The sequence below is a fragment of the Pezoporus occidentalis genome, unplaced genomic scaffold (assembly GCF_034315485.1).
Source record: "Pezoporus occidentalis ecotype Australia unplaced genomic scaffold, CSIRO_AGI_Poc_V1 ctg5, whole genome shotgun sequence".
NCBI lineage: Eukaryota > Metazoa > Chordata > Aves > Psittaciformes > Psittacidae > Pezoporus > Pezoporus occidentalis.
This window is the reverse complement of record NW_026915835.1, coordinates 452,828-469,808: the sequence shown is the minus strand read 5'-3', so window position 1 is coordinate 469,808 and position 16,981 is coordinate 452,828. Positions and strand designations below refer to the sequence as shown.

The window sequence follows — 16,981 nt, the reverse complement described above, 5'->3', positions numbered from 1 at the left end:
AAGAAAATGTCTGTCTGCACATGCATGAGAAATCATGGTATCAGTTCTAGTCCTTGTGCCATGAATCATTTCCTTTATCTGCTTCTGCTTTTTAGCTGGAAGGCTAGGAGTCTGGGAGGCCAAGTGGGGGTCATGTTTCTGACATATGACCATGGTCATTATCTCTGAGCTCAGAAGAACAGCACATGCAATACAGCAAAGGTCAATCAGTTTATGAAAGGCTTAGAGGTGACGATACGCTTATCGCCAGGGAAAGCTCTGCTCTGTCTTCCAAAGAGAGGTTTAAAGTCATTGTGATTAAAAGAATGTTTAATTAAAGGCCAGTTTGGTTTCCATGTTATTGAAATAAAGACAAAGTTAAAATAAAATTAGGATGTCAAGTCACCAGTGGGAGAGGGTAAGGAAGGATACCAGCTTTCGGTTGTCTATGACCTAGTGCTTATACTACATGTTTTGTTTTACTCCAAGTTAAGAGTACATAAAACAGAAGAAAAAGCATTATTAAGTTTATCTAATTTTATACTGTTCACCTTTGTCTCCAGAGAGATAGATATGTAAGGTATGGGTACTGGGATCAGGGGAAAGAAAGAGCATACACATGGTAAACTTCTTGTGGAGTGGGTGAAAGTCTACAAGCCTACAGCAGGAGGGGAGACAGATGGGCTGTTGCTTTAGAGACTTCACCTGCCCTACCAGTTTTAATGCTAAAATTAAAAACCATACCTAGTGTCCCTTGTTTTCTTGAGATCATTTTGAAGGAAAGCAGGTTAATGCAAAAAAACCCACCACCAGCTTTCACCTGGGTTTTTTTTAGGCAATTTGCAGGATATTGCATGTTATTTCTTTGTTCAGACAAAACCTCTGTTCCAGTAAAGCCCATAAAACCCACTGCAGCCTGTCAATTTAATATTCCAGTCAGTTTCTGAGTTGTCACAGTAGCCGTAAGTCTGGAGCATATTATCCTACTTACCTGGGTAGCAATTAAGGAAATGTGAAAATCTGAAGCTATCAGTGGTGTACAGAGTTTTTATACTTTATATCAATATATGAAGTGCTTCAAAATTCACAACCAAATAAGATGATAAAGAATTTAACTTTACAGGTTCCCTAACAGTGATTCTTATTGTTATATGACTTGAGTCTATCTTTGAAGTAGGATTGTTTTATAAATAAAAATACAGAAGTCACTGGAGGAGGTGGGGAGAACATCTTACCCACTTTATAACTCTTCAAAACGGAGAAGCAAATTGTCTTCTACCTTTATAGATCATATAAAGCTTGATAAGACTTTTTTTTGTTTACTTTGTCCACAGAACATGGGAATGTATTGACTAATTAGAGAGACTGAACAGATATTAATGAGAATAAGAAAGTTATAACCCAATAAGAGAATGTATCTGTATTGAAATAAAACCAAAATGCAACCTCATATGATTTTTCAGATAGATGTCAAATACTGCAGTAGTGGGAAGATAAGTACCTAGATAACTATATATATATATATAAAAATAGAAATATAGAGAGAAACGTTTCGGTCTGGAGAAACATGCAACAGAGTCACAGAAAATTGCCAAAGAGAGTTTATAGTCTGAGTGACCAGCAACACAGAGAACATCATGTTTGCCATCTTAAATTCTGCATCCTGTGTGTAAGTAAGTCTATTCATCTAACTAGCACTACTCAAGAGCACCTTTTCAATGTTTTAAGGGTATAGACCACAGAAACCTTTGTTCTACTTTCTTTCAGATTTGTATAAAATAGTTTATTTCTAACACTGAAAAAACATTCACTAATAATGTTTTCTGTATGGCTGTGTCCTTGAGCATTTCCTCAAGCCTACTCCAGTCACCCACCACTGGAGAGCTTTCCAAATGACGTGTGAAGTAATTTAAAGAGTTACAAAAGTAATGGCTATTGTAAAATATTTCCAGTTCTACTGTGTTTTATGCTGCAGTACACCGGTACATGAATGCCACAAAGCTAAAAGCTAAATATTTTGCTCTGCTGGGCAATGGGCTCTAAGTAGGAGATCGAATCTGAGTGTAGTTGGAGAGCAACGCAGATGATTAAAGCTTGGGAAGAAGATCTGGGCAGGTTCAGTTTGGAGAAAGGACAGAAGTGAAGATATAGGTGAAATACTGCAATAAATACTGTTAAGACTGAATTTAAAAGAGAAAAGGGACCAAAGTGCCAAACACAATTGTTAAATCTCATTCAAAGATGCACCAAGCTAAACGTTGCAGTCAATTATCAGGAATTGCTTTAAAAGCATCCATGACACCACAAAGTACTGTGTTCACCAGTGCTCCCATGCCTGATGAAACATCCATATGCTGCTAAGTACCATTGAAGCTGTCAAGTCAGAGGGCTACAAGAAGCCAAATCCCAGTGAGTAGACAACTGTCCTGTAGGTATTCCTGTTTTGCAATGCCCACCAGGCCAGATGCTATCAATAACTGACAGCCACAGCTCAATATGCTCTACGCCATGGCACTGCCATAAGCAGAGCTCCAGAAGGGTATACAAACCTTGCATGCAGGCTTGAGTCTCTCCCTTTCCATCTTTATCAGAAGCAGCATCTTATCAGTTTGCAGCTCAGAGACAAAAGTGAATTACTGGGCCTAAACACTATACACTGTCTGATTCATCCTAGATGCATGTGTACTCTTTACATGAGAGGCAGAAAATAAAGTGCATTAGCAGAAAATGCTTATCATCAAAAGTCTACATTCATGGATTTTGTCCTCTTTTTGCCACAGGCTAAGTGTGAACTTAATTACCACAGTTCACCTGATGCCTGGAAGCTTATTAAGCCAGGGTAACTCACTTCTCTATCTGGTCCCTCTGGTTAGCTAAAGCTTTCATTAAAACAATGTTTTTGCCATAGTGAGTTAAATCCTGCAGAAGTGAACTTATGTGAGGGAGGAAAACAGCAGCAGAGAGAGGCCCAGGAGAAGGTAAGAGTCAGAAACAAGCAGGAAAGCAACAGAACTGTGGTTCTGCTGTTGGCAATCAAATCACAGTCCTGTTACCCACAAGCTTGTAGAGAAATTTCTGAAGTTACAATTTGGTCCAAAGAGTAAATCTCAGAACTGAATTTCCAGGAATTAAGATGGGGCTCAGATTCAGCAGCTTGGTTAGGGCTCGGCATATGACAGCACAGTAGAAAGAACAGCAAGTGCTTCAGCCAGCATCTCATTTTGGACTATCTCAACCACCTTTCTAAAGCTCTAAGGAAATTGTCACAGTGATGGACTAAACCAGTGAGCCAAGGGGTATCTCTCAGCCCAAACCTGGCTCACAGAAAAGCTTTCTCTCTTCTCTGGAAATGCTAACATGCCATTAGTCAGCATACACTCGGGCACCAGTGTGAGTTCGCTGTGCCAGTGTGATAGGCTAATATCAGACCCAACAAAGTCTGATGAAATCAAATACAGCTGTGTTTATGTTGTCCCCAGGTCCCAAAGCAGCTCAGCTACCTCAGCACAGCACAGTGCCAAGGATGCAGCGGGTGTGCCAGAGCCAGCTGGAGCACATGGTAGTCACTAGCCGTGAGGAGCACAAAGTATCCATACACGGGCAGGCTGGGTAATGGGCTTGGCAATACCAGTGCTGAGCAGAGCTACCTCCTGCAGAGGTATCCATGTGTTGTGAGTCAGGCTTGCCAGCATGCTTGGAGAGTTGAGCAGGTCAGATGCAGTATCCTATTAAGATTAAGACATACACTAGTGGCGTGTTCACCTCTGCTTTCCCCACTTTCTTTTCAACAATATATTTCATCTACCCCTGCCTTGCAGTATTTGTTGTCTGTTCATTTCCCCTGCCCAAACACAGTATCCTCCCATATGTTCCTTCTCCACCATCTCACCACAGTTCCTCATCAAGCTATGCACCAAGGGAACATGCCAGGTCTTGTGCACATCCAGCTCTTCTGAGAAAACCTTCTAACACAGGATTTAGGAGGGCTTACTCCCCACCTCTATAAGGAGCACAGCAGCCACCAGAATCCAGACTAACAGAAATCTTACTGCAGTTATTCTTTTATGCAGACCTGCCACCAGACACTTGGCTGCAGACAAGGCTGGCTACTGACCACTGTGAAAGCAGGCATCTCTGGGCTGTAAAGATTAGTACATCAGCCTGAAAGATAGAGAGTTGGGAGATTTCTCCTGTGCAGCAGAACACAGCTGTAAACAGATTGTCCATAATTCAAATTACCCTTCTAGCACTCCCACTACTGACAGGGCAGGGGGTAAGAAAAGAATTTTGCTAAGCATCTGCCTGCCATTTCATAGACTAATTTTGTGCTTTTAAAAAGAAATTTCAGACTGTGAAACAAAATAAAATTTTCAGAAGAACTGCTAAATATACTCTGCCAGAAAAAGATTGAGAAGTCTGACAATACTATGGATATTTTTCTTTTTAATTTAGGATGAAGAATGGAAAAGGAGGAAAAGAAAAACCCTGATGGATTTGGCTTCAGCAGTCAAAGAACACAATTTTATGAGTCAAGCATTCTCTGCTCTCGTTTCATACAAAATGATGAGGGATTGTTACCAGCTGTGTGACAATGTATCTTCAGATTTTATTATCTGAATTTGATTTTTTTTAATGGATTTTACCAGAACCAATATTATTCTTGCCAGCTTTAAAGGTGCCAAGGGCAGAATGCTGAATGAGAGCAGCATTTCCTTTTTCAGGCGGTAGCTATAGTTCAGCCTCTAATTTCCCCAATTTCCTCCACTTTTTCTTCATACAGGCTTTTGTTTCTGAATAGACATGAACAGGGGCAATTTGTGAGTTCTCTTTCTACAAGTTAATTTCATGGCACTTAGCAGACAAAGTGAAGTAACTTACATTCAAGCTTATTATTATATGCAGTTTCAAGCACTTGTCATCCTGGTGATTTTTTCTCTATGGCCTGAAATCATATACTATATATAACTATAAGGGGATGTGCAAAGTTTGATCTAAATTTTACATTTGAAAAAGTATTTTTCATAACTTAATTAGGACCATTTTATTATAACTTCTCAGTCTTGACATATATAAGGGCTTTTCCAAAGCAAGAGAAAAATTACCCTCTAATATCAGTTGCTCACCTTGTACTTTTTAATAGTCAAGTTTGAATGTTGACTAGTGGATAAGACCACAACATGCCACATCCCATATGTATTTCATGTGTCCAGTCTACATGAAATGTCACCAGATGTCACTGACATGCTACAAAGGTGTTTTCCCACTCCCAATTGCTCTGAAGCACAGCTTCAGACTGAGGGTTTGCATGGAAACAGTTCACACATAGACTTCAAAAGAGACTCCAACTTCTGCTTTGCTGGCAGCAAAATCACATCCTGCTTGTTTCCAAAAATAGGAAACAGCAGACAAGCTGGAATAGAGGCACTCATTGGCACAGAGGTATCCAGCTTTGGCCCCTCATGCTCCCCCTGCTATGCATATTCCAAAAAATCTTCTAGGTTAATGCTAGTCTGTGCATCATTTCTTCTACTGATACCTTATGACTTCAGCTCTCCAACTGCTCTGTTCAACCCTTGGTTATCTCAGAGTCTGAAAACCTGGACTACTTTGAGGGTGTCTTAGCATTTTAATTTTAAAGATCATGTTTAAAAGGTGTGTTGGCTAAAAGGCTGAGTCAGCTTTATCACTGTTAAAATCACATTTTAATCTGAGATCTTGTTTGAAACATAACTTGAGAGAGCTGAAGATAACAATGAATGAAATAGCAATTTTATTTTTTAAGAATAAATAGCAGCCCTTGCGTCCTTCAGCATTTCAGACACTATCTACCATTTCAACCTGGGTTAGTTAAAGGAAATTAGAGTTTAAGCAGTTTCATCCCATCCAGACTGACTGCTAGCATCCCCCTCCTCAAGAGAAGGAAGTAAACACCAGTCTTGTTTGCTTTTTGAGTACGTTTCCCACTCATACTACACAGTTTCTGTTTGAATCTGCCTTTCCCTCACCTCTCCTCACTGGCTACATAGTAACGCTAACTTTAATTTGTACGCTCCATGTTTAAGAATTAATTCTTTGTTGCAACTTTATGAAAACACAGAATCTCTCACATCACATAGCAGAAAAACTTTCAGCAGTCCCTGCATTGGATGCACAACAGCTTTCTGTAAGCATCATACAAAGATGAAAAAGAGAACAGGGTTTTAAATTATTCTTCCCCCAAAGCTTATTTAGCTTTAAGGAGGATTCCATCATAGGGGTTGGAACTAGATGCTCTTAAGGTCCTTTCCAACCCTAACCATTCTACAATTCTGTGATCATCTGGTCAGAATCTGGGTGAATATATTTGCTCTAGCCTTCAGTTCTATGGGGATCTCAGGCTAACCAATTGGTTAAGCATTTATGTAACCTGTACAAGTGGGTTTGCATCTCAGAACAAATCTGTCCAAAGACAGTTATACCAATGGGAAAACTCTCACTATCCATCCCCTGGCCTCTGTGCCCCTCCAAAACACAACAAAAAGTTATACACAGCACAAATACACAAGCAAACTTAGGGCTGCCTGCACTCTACTGTGGATATTTGCCAGTGTTAGGGCAGGCAAGAAGGAGGGTCTTTCATGTTTGGAAGTGGCAGGAAATAAACAAAGATTGCAACTCAGGAATTTGCTCTCCTGAAAGTCAGCCATTAAAGCGCTGAGAGATTCAAAGCTACCCAGCTCTTAATAGTCCCTGTATCATTACTGCCCAGTAGGCAAGCATTTGTGGGTTATAATGGAAAGCTGCTGATCACTGCTTGCAGTCTGCAGCCTGCCACCTCTTTCACAGCATGGCTTCACATTCTTCATCCAAAAGAAAGGAAAGGAAACCAAAACAGTCTTCAGTTTCCATCAGCTGCACTTTGAAAGTGGGGGGGAGGACAGAAAACTAAGCAAAGTCAGCACATATAATAGCATGCAGTGTTACATGCACTAATAGCTCAGCAAAAGCACATTTGGGGAAAAAGACTGTAAAGAATTAGATTGGGTCAGCTAAGCATATTTGTAGTAAGCACACATAAAATACACATACACACACATGCTACTTTCAGTTTCTATTCTGTATTATACATGCAAGCTAGAGCTTATACAAGCCATCTAAGAACTGTCACTATAAAATCAGAGATGGGCTGAGCATAGGTGCCAATAAAACCTAAAATGATATTGAGGGCTGAAGCTTTGGTTTTACTCTTGTCAGCATAAGCTGTTTGAAGCTGTTCTGTGTTCTGGATTGCATTCGGATCAGTGCTGGAATATAGCCTTTATCCTTTATCTGTTAAGCCAAAGGAAGTATTTTTAGACTTTGCAGGATGACATTTTAGGAGACAGAAAACACAGACCTAGAATCACATTTGAAATTTCACTTTGAAAAAGGATGCCAAGAAACAGACACCACATACACCAATATCTAGATCTACAGAACTGGCCACTGCTATCACACGAGGTGTAAGCCATGCTATCAGGAAGCCTGCCAGAACAACTCAGGTCCCATGTAGGAAGCAGGTGGCTGCAGAAGGATGAAGACATTCTGCTTCTGTGCCCATTCCTATTTACAGGATCTCTATAAAGTATTTCCACCTTTGAAGGTGCACACTTCGAGTGAAGTGAACAGGCACCAGATACATGAAACATCATCTTAGTCAGGCTCCTTATTACTTACTACTGCTCTTGCTGTTGTTGGTAGCCTGATGCTTGGCCACTTTGCTCCTTTTTAGATGTTGTTGGTTTCTGGGGGGTTTCAGCCTCCTCTCTTTCGTTGTTGCTATCCCAGAGGTAATCCTGAGAGGATCCTGGGGTACTGGAGGTAGCAGCCATCCTGTACCTGATGCCATCCCTCCAGCCTCGAATTCCAGACATTGCTTCAGGAGTACCTTGCCTTGTCAGAAAGGAGTATCACTGCTAAGGCTAGAGAAAGACTCAAAACTTCTGACTTCTCACAATTTAGTTTCAATTCCTTTTAAGACCCACCCATGCCTGGACTCTCAGCTGTAACACATGCAAACACATGCACTAGATTCTGAGTCACTCCCTAGCTGAAGCTCAGTTTGGTCAACTTAACCAACTGGAGTTGTGGGGTGACAGCAAAGCTAATGGAACAGTCAACAGCAGTTTGTGCTGTCTTGGAATAGACTGCTTCATCCTAAGATGTGATTAGTAGTGGACTTGGCAGTCTAGATTAATGTTTAGACTTGATCTTAAAGGTCTTTCCCAACCTAAATGATTCTATGATAAGCATGGTGAGGTCTGGCTGAAAGCCATATTTCTGACAACATTTTACCCCAGCATTTCAAATTTCCCTGTGACAGAGGGGAATAACTCTAGAGGGTTTGCTGGTTTCTGTTTTGCAGGAGTGTACAAAGAAAAATGAAAGTGAAACTCAAAATTAACCCTCAGATAAATCCTAAAGTAATGGTCCTGCTCAACCCTGATTCTGCATTTCAATTCTGCTCAACCAGAAAACCTTTTACTTTTACTTTCCTAATTCTACCTGATGAATAGAGGACAAATACATGATCCTCTTAAGCAAAAACACAGACTCCTTCAGTGAATGCATCTAACCACTGTTACTGCTATCTATGGGGTCTGCAGGGCTGGGGAAAACCAGCAACCTGCTCAATATCACTAGTAAAATAAAGATGTTTGGCAGTTCCTAACCAAAGAAAAAAAGAACTAGTAATGCCACTCAAGCTTTATGCAGCAGAGCTAGGGAAATCCAGCTCTACACACGCAGATCCTGTCGCTTTTGGTCCTCAGCTGCTCAAGCTGCACAAACTCCACATTGCTAAAGGGATTGTTTTGTGGCCAGGTGTCCTGACTGTCTAGACTGTGTATGTCTTACAGCACACACTACACATGCTGGGAAAGAAGCAAAATAAAATGCTACATGGAGAGCCACAGGCTGCTTGGTGTTCATGCTGCTCCTTGGGGTGCCATATGAGACCCCATCACCAGCAGCACACCTCCAGGAGGCGCCACAGGACGTATCTCCTAGGGCTGCCCAATGATAACAGCATCAGTAGTCTTTCCCGCCCAACATCTCTCCTAACACACTCTGCAGCTGGGATGATTCTCATTTGTACACAAATCATTCTGCAGAGACTCTGCATGCAATGGCAGTGTGTTGCAAAGGACTGGTGCCTAGTCCTTCGCACCTCTTCCAGAACTGTCTCACTTTTGGGCCATGATTGGTCTAGCCTGGTCTACGAACACACAGAAACACTGTGGGAGAGTCTAGTATGCTCACTTCCTGGAGACAGATAGCAGAAATCACCCAAAGGTCCTCTGCCTGTCTTCTACCAAGCCCTGATCTCTCTAATCCCAATGCAGTATCAGACTGCTTGCTCACACAGCCTGTTTTAGTTTGGAAACTACCCATGAGGCCAGAGCAAAAAATAAACATGGACTGTAACAACCTTCTTTGCCTCATATCATTTAAAGCTGTATGCTGTGGGCAAAGGAGTATGTCTTGTCTGTAAGACATTGCTGGGTCATAGCTCCAAGGCAACTCTAGACATTGCCGACAGCCAACATAGGCAGGTTTCTTGTTTAAGGGTGTTTCAGGTTGGTCTGGGTAAGTGTCTCCTCTGCCAGATGTCTTCAGGAACTGCTAAAAGACAAAAGGCATTACAGTCTTGGACTAGATGTGTGGAGTTATTCTTTACCTCTCTGTGGTAAACACAGACATTTTGTCCTGCATAGTGACAGGGCTATTAACAGAAATCAAATGCATGGCACTTCACAATCTGAGCCATCTCCTAAATTGAATGAGGTGTTCAGGTAGGTCAGAAGGCTCAAGGCTTGCTGTCCTCCTTCATGAGCTGCCGGCACAGATAAAGGCAGGCTGTGGGGATGATCTCTTCACACAGGTTCCCCCTCCTTTTCATATACATATACATATACATATACATATACATATACATATACATATACATATACATGTGCAAGGTGCTGGCAAATGAAAGTAAGCACAAAGGTTAGTCCCTTATGCAGGAGTGTGGGGTAAATACTTGAGTGTAGAGAGACTAGAAGAAGTATGAAATTATAGCAAAGTCATGTCTGAAGACTGCAAAGATTTGGGATAACAGCTGTGCCTACAGCTACACCCTATTTGGTAAAAAATCCATCTTTGACATCTGGTTTCTTTTTAAGTGATGCAGATTGATGTCTTAATAACCAAAATTTAATGACACAAATTGATTATAATTAACGTGGCCACTGCTGCTGAATCTTCAATCCCACATTGTTATGTAAAATTCAGATCTAACGTCTGTTTCTTGTTGAAATTTAGAAAGTTTTGGCTGCAAACAATAACTATAGAATCTAAAGAGTTTACACCTATGTTGATCAAAAAAGAGGGATGTAGAATGAAACCAAGCACTAGAAGCTCAATCACTTACATCACTTCAATGCTTTTATTTCTCAGCTTTGTTGTGGACAAGCCAAACTAATTCTCTCTGGGACAATGTCCAGTCCCAGCTCTAAGGATGGTTCATGCCAGACACGACTCCCAGAAAAATCAGTACGAATATGACTACATCAGATTTATCTTCCTCCCCACAAAAATACCTCTCCAACAATGTCCCAGCAATCTCTGCATCTCAAATTCATCCAATGTACCTCTGTGTGGTGATCCACCATATGTCATTCAGCAGCCCAGTTTCACACTACTAAACCACAATTTTCAATGGGCTGCAACCCATCCCTCTTATTGCTTCAGACACAATGAGCTGAAATATCCCCCAAAATAATAATGAAGTTTTAGGATCAAAGCAGTCCCTCCTAGGCCTCTCAAGACACTTGGAGCTTACTTAAGTGCTGCGCAGTTAGGACATGCATATTGCCTCCACCAGGCTCCTCCTAGCCTCTTAGGCTCCTCCTAGCCTAGTGGAGTCTAACTTTAGGCAGCATGTATATGAACAAGCCTGTGCTAGCTGGTTTTAGGATGAAGGATCACTCTCCAGCCCTATTTTATTTAGTGTTGTAGGTGCTAAATAGATGCTAAAGCATCTGTGCTTCCTAAGTATCAGAATGCCAATGTATTCAGACTCCTGAAACATGCAAGCCCCCCCCCCCCAAATCTCAACCCTTCCCAGACCCTCTGTAAGAATTATACCAATACTTACTTTTTTTGTACATCCACCAAATATTTGCTGCCTATTCTATCTGATGGTTTATGTTTATAGTATTCTTATATCCCTAACTGGGTCTGATGCTGTGGTACATTGGCCCTTGCTAACAGGCAAGCACCCACACAGCTGGCGGCTTGCTCCTTCCATCCCTTCCTGCCAGTGGGACAGGAGAGAAAACAGGAAAAGGAGTGAGAAAATTAATCTGACAAAATAAAGCTTCTTTGTCTGTAAAGCTCTGTTGCCTCCAGCTATTAACAATTTTTTTTCATATATATATATTATGTGAGATCAAAAGATAGAAAACAGTCTTTCTTTTGCTTTGAGAAAATCCCTCAGTGGACATATGAAATCTTAAGAATCACCACATTCCCTCCCTCACATGTGTTTTTCATGAGATTACAATATTAAAATAACTTATGTAGAGGAATATTCGGTATTGGATCTTTATTTCCAACACAACAGCACCATGAACTATACAAAAAATGAGAGATGTTAGAAATCCTTTCTCACTAGAAAGGATACTGAGAATCCCAGCCAGCTGCCTTAACCTTTCTTTGGAAATGTCAGATAGGATAAAACTCTCATCTAGGGAAGAAATAGTACTAAAAAAAAAATTAAAAAAATAATAAAAAAGAAGTATTTAAAACAGTGCAATGCCCCCTACCTTTCCTTCCCTGAAAACACCTATTCATTCTTCATTATTTCCCTGATGGTTTACAAATTTTAAGGTTTTGCATTTTTAAGGCTTTTTTCCACAACAACAGACATGTTTCATTAAAAGCTAAGATGTTCATTTAACCCAAAGAGACCAGAAGATCAGAGCCTGAAGAAAAGTGTAAAGCTGCAGGAGACTTTTGAGAAAGAGAGCCAGGACAGGATAGCTTTCCAACAGCCACTCTCTTTTTCCCAGGAACCAGCAAATGGTATCAGAAGGCTTTGACTGCTAGAAAATTGCTTTTTTCTTTGCCGTCACCTAAAATACGTAGTCTTGCAGCTGAGTATGATGCTCAAGGTAGTTTTTTCCCTGGATATTTTGGCTAAGTATGCAAGACACCCAGCTAAATACACTACAGAGCATACATGTGCAATTTATCATTGGGAACATCTCTCTGTATTTTAGGGCAATGACAAGGGATAGCAAATATACCTAGAAGCATACCTGCAACTAGCACTGCATATAGTGTTTTTATACCATGATGGCAAATTAAAAATTCAGTTTTTAAAGATGCCTTTCATTTTACCAAAGTTTTACTGGCTTAAAACCATAGCTTGCTGCACAATTAGTTGTGAACAGAAAACCTTAACTGGACAAGTAATGTTCAGCTTGACTTTGAAAGTACATACTTATGGTAAGCAAAATATCCAAGCTCACTGTAGACAAAACCCACAAAACATGAATATGAATGAAAACTATAGTATCATTTCTGGTTTTGTGCACTTCACAGAAAATGTTGTGTTAGGAGCAAGTCCTCTTTTGTGAGGACAGTGTACTCTGCAGCGCCTGCAGCACTAATTGTTCCAACTCAGGATGCTGGAGAAGAGAAATTTCTCTGCTCCCTGGAGAGGTAGTCCCAGAAGGAAGGTGAAGTGTCAGCATTCAGCCAAGATTTATTCTTGTTTAGATTTAGGACTGGAATTTGTCAGGCTCAGCAGAAAGAATTCCATTAGCTCTGACAAGTGCATGTGTGCATCTGTGTTGGGTAATCTATTTAGGAGATGTAAAATGCTGCACACACTTCCCATTTTGTTGCAAAAAGCTGAAATTGATGGTCCCTGTCAAAACTATCATCTCCCAGTCTCTAAAAGAAAATTGACCCTTGGTTTCTCTGCAGTACCCTTCAGCATTAGAGGAGGTCCACCTCTCCTTTAGCTAATACTACTTCAGTAAAAGCAAGTGTAATTGAAAATATAATTGACCTGATGTCCAGAACTTGCTATATTGAGGTACTGAAGTAGTGCCTGAAAATTATTGCTATATTTTAGGAGTATTCTTATGCCTGGAGAGTGCTATGCATGTCTACATTCCTACATAAATAATAATAAGTAATAGAGCAGGGTTATTTTAAAGGTCTGATGTTATACAACCAATCAGGGCTACAAATGAATATTTCATGCCATTAAAAATGCCTGCCACAAACCTATTGGAAAAGACAAAATTAACTGGTAAACTACACAAACGCTGTCAGAAACAAAAAACTCTTACACCCATAGCTGCAGCATTGTGACCAGAAGGAAAAAGTCCTTGAGAAGTCTGACAATATTAAAATAGGATTTGTAAAATTCCTGAATACATCTCTTAAGAGTTTTTAAAGCAGAGATTTGTTTTTAAAGCAGAGGAGATCACTGGTGCATAAATTATTTTAACACTCTTATTCACAAAAGATACCTGAGCCTTTTGCTGTATATACCATCTTCTTCAAGAAATAATTGTACTCTTGTAATTCCTGAAGGCCATGATTAGTTCCATTTTAAGATTTTGCATTATATACTACCCTGTGGTACCTAGTCAACCAAAGATGTCATACAGACAATTATTACAGTATCTATAAAGAACATTACATTTTTTATTGTTAAATGTTTCAGGATATGTTACTTAAAGAAATTAGTAGACGTCCACAGCTCATGCTTCTTTTTGCTTTTATAGTATATTGCAGTAATGGAAGAACTGTACAAATGCTTTTAGGAGCAATGAACTCTTCCAACCTCTAATCCTTGTGCAGTGGCTGGGAAGATTTATTCTTTATTCATTTGTATGCACATGACAATTCAGCAAGGCTCAAGTACTGACTTTACCAGTTTTATATGATACGCCTTATGATTTCCTTGATAACTCTCAATTATGCTCTCTTCTCTGCCTGACCTCAGAAACTTTAATCTTCAGCATGAAACTCTAGTCCCTACCATTTTAATGTCACTGGGCATGTGCCACACTTACAGGTACTTTGGAAATTCTCAGTGGTAAAGAGTAAACCCAAAAGGCCTCCCCTCTTTGTTATCAATTTAACAAGCTTTAATCTGGTTTCTGTTTCTAGATTTTCCTTCATTCCTGAGAGATTCTTGCCGGCATTGATCCCAACTGCATCATGGAATACTGTAGCACCAGACTGTTTAGGAAAGTAATTTACAGAAAAAGTATGCAGACAATTAACTTAAATGGCATAACAAATCTGGACAACATTGCTACACATTAATAGTGACAATATGCTGGAACATACCAGTGTTTAGGATTCAATTGAAATAGTATGGACAGATTGTCTTTACCAGCACCATCCTGTGCATAGTGTAGCACACAGCTGTGCCATGCTGAGAAGAATTTTGGGAGGGAACCATAACCAAAGACCCAGCTGCTTTCATTCCCCATCTCCTTGTTTCCAGGGGAAACAACCTACGGTCTCCTAGCAAAAGATGTATTTTCCTTGTGTTGATTATCTGGTTTGCTCTGCTTAATCTATATGCTTCCTGAGTCTTACTTTCCAGAAATACAGTAGTAGTAGCACAGCTGGTGATAAAAGGAAGGCACTGTTTTCTATTTTAGAGCTTGCCTACGTGTATTTGGATAAACCACAGTCTGACCCAGTGTTTTTAAAGCCCAAATTTTGCTACGCTTACGATGACATAAGGTGTTTGTCAAGCACATTGATGATAACTTCCTTGCAAAGGTTATCAAGGACCTGACAAGGGGAAGTGTTCTTCTGTATCTGATATTTACACATGGGGAAGAACTTGACTACAGTGACCATGAAACAGTAGAATCAGGGCAAAATAACAGAATCACAGCCCCAGACTTAATGAGAGCAGAATTTGACCTTTTCAGGGGTCTCGGGGATCAGCTTGGAAGGATCCCATAAGATACAGTACTGAAGAGAAGTCCAAGAGAGTTGTTCTTATTTTCAAGGTTCCCTACCTTAAAGCTTAAGAACAGTCCATCCTGACAATAGGAAATCCAACAAGAGTGGTGGGAAGCCTGTGTGGATGAACAAACTGCTCTTGACTAAGCTCTCAGGAAGAGTACAAGAGGTGGGAGCTGGGGCAAGTATCCAGTGCCTGAGTGTACAAGAAGGAGAATGAAGGTGGTGAAATGAATAATTCCTGGTGGGCAAGCTGACAGTAAGACAGTGTCCTGGGTTTAGCAGTAGCAGTCAATTTTTTCTCCTTCTTGGTAGCTGGTGCAGTGCTGTGTTTTGACTTCCAGCCTGGGAACAGTGCTGGTGATACCAATGTTTTCGGTTGTTGCTAAGTGATGTTTGCCCTGACCAAGGACTTTGTGAGGCTCATGCTCTGCCAGGGAGGAGGGGAAGCCAGGAGGAAGCAGAGACAGGACACCTGACCCAGGCTAGCCAAAGAGGTATTCCATACCACAGCACGTCATGCCCAGGGTGGGGGGTAACTGGGAGTTACTCGGAAGGACACGGGCTTCCGGGTGGGCCTCGTTTCTTGGCCGGTGGTATTGTATTCTCTTCCCTTGTTATTTTATCATTGTTGTCGTTGGTGGTAGCGGTGGTGATTTGTGTTGTACATTGGTTGCTGGACTGTTCTTGTCTCAACCCGTGGGAGTTGCACTCTTTCGATCCTCCTCCCCATCCCTCCGGGAGTGGGGAAGGGGAGAACCCGGGAGGGGGCCTCGATTGCTTCCAGCCTGGCACCACTCACTGGGAGTGAGTGAAAAGGCTGTCTGGCTAGGGTTTAAACCACAACAGACAGCAAAACATTTGGGATTCCTCACCCTCCTGTATTTCACATAGATTTTATGTGGTACCACTTAGCCAGATTTTGTAAATTATGGTTGTGTACCTGGGTATTAGAGAAACTATTCTGGACTACTCTGGGGTTTGGTTGTCCAGAATTGCAAAGCATTGTTAAAATTCATTGCTGTTGATGTTCTGCTGAGTTTTGTCCACTGAATCTTTTAAGTTTTTCAAAGCAGTGCAGCAATTCTTGTTTAGAACCACACGTGTACTTCCTAATTGCCTGGCCAAACACTGGTGGCTAAAAACGGTAACTCTCATTCACTTTGCTGTCCCATCGAACTCAAAAGTGCTATTTCTATGTATAGGTACTTTTCTTATGGCTGATTATCTTTTAACAAAGAGCATTATATCATCAGGAGAGGCCTGGATTTTTTCAAACAACTTGCAATAAAATGCAGAATAGGAAAATTAAGGGAAAAAATTCTAATACTTGTAATTTATTATTTTTCAAACTGAGTTTGCTAATCTAAAAAGTGGTAAGTTGACATACATTACTTCTATGCAAATCAATAAAAAAAATGATTACTCGGGGACGTTTTTATTGATTTTAAAATAGGTTTCAAGTTTACAAGAAATTCAATTTTTCTGAAGGTTTAAAAAATTAATCATATATGATTGTATGTTATATGTTGAATGAGAGAGTAAAAAGGAATGCATTTCCTCCCAAGTGAATCATTATACAACTTCCAATGACTTCTGTGCTATAGAAAGTTAAATTTATGCATATATCTAAGATGGATGAAATGCTCTTTATGGTCAACTCACCTTTATGGTTAATAGCAGCTGTACTTTAAAAAGATACTTTTGAGCTAAAGCAGTTGCCTTTTGGTGTTGTAGGACTGATGAGTATCAATCAGATATATGATACCATGATGTGTGCTCGGAAAGATGTCTCAGCAGAGCAATTAATGTTTGAAATAGGAGATGAGGAGAGTAATTCTCTTTGTTGAGTCACACCACTTAGCAATCTGCGGATAATTCAGTTCCATTGCCAGCACTACAAGACAGGACAGCAGGAAAATCAGCATAAGGGCAAGAGATGAGCTGAGATGAGCTGCTACACTGCTGCACAGAAATGAGATTCATCATT

The 16,981-nt window shown here is 40.5% G+C and overlaps 2 protein-coding genes across 7 annotated transcripts in view; one reads left to right on the top strand and one right to left on the bottom strand.

The window, feature by feature from the left end:
* EPSTI1 (epithelial stromal interaction 1) overlaps window positions 1–7,985 on the bottom strand; it is a 62,416-nt gene extending 54,431 nt beyond the window's left edge. For 4 of the 6 annotated variants that reach the window (XR_009968133.1, XR_009968131.1, XR_009968132.1 and 1 more), the window contains exon 1: window positions 7,675–7,985. Coding sequence is in view for 1 of the 6 variants with exons in the window: in XM_062636817.1 (XP_062492801.1) it covers window positions 7,675–7,871 (197 nt within the window). In the remaining 5 variants the exon portion in view is untranslated. The remainder of the gene's footprint in view (window positions 1–7,674) is intronic. The other 2 variants (XR_009968130.1, XR_009968134.1) reach the window with 2 other exon arrangements.
* DGKH (diacylglycerol kinase eta) overlaps window positions 1–16,981 on the top strand; it is a 544,322-nt gene that overhangs the window by 514,529 nt on the left and 12,812 nt on the right. The window lies entirely within an intron of this gene.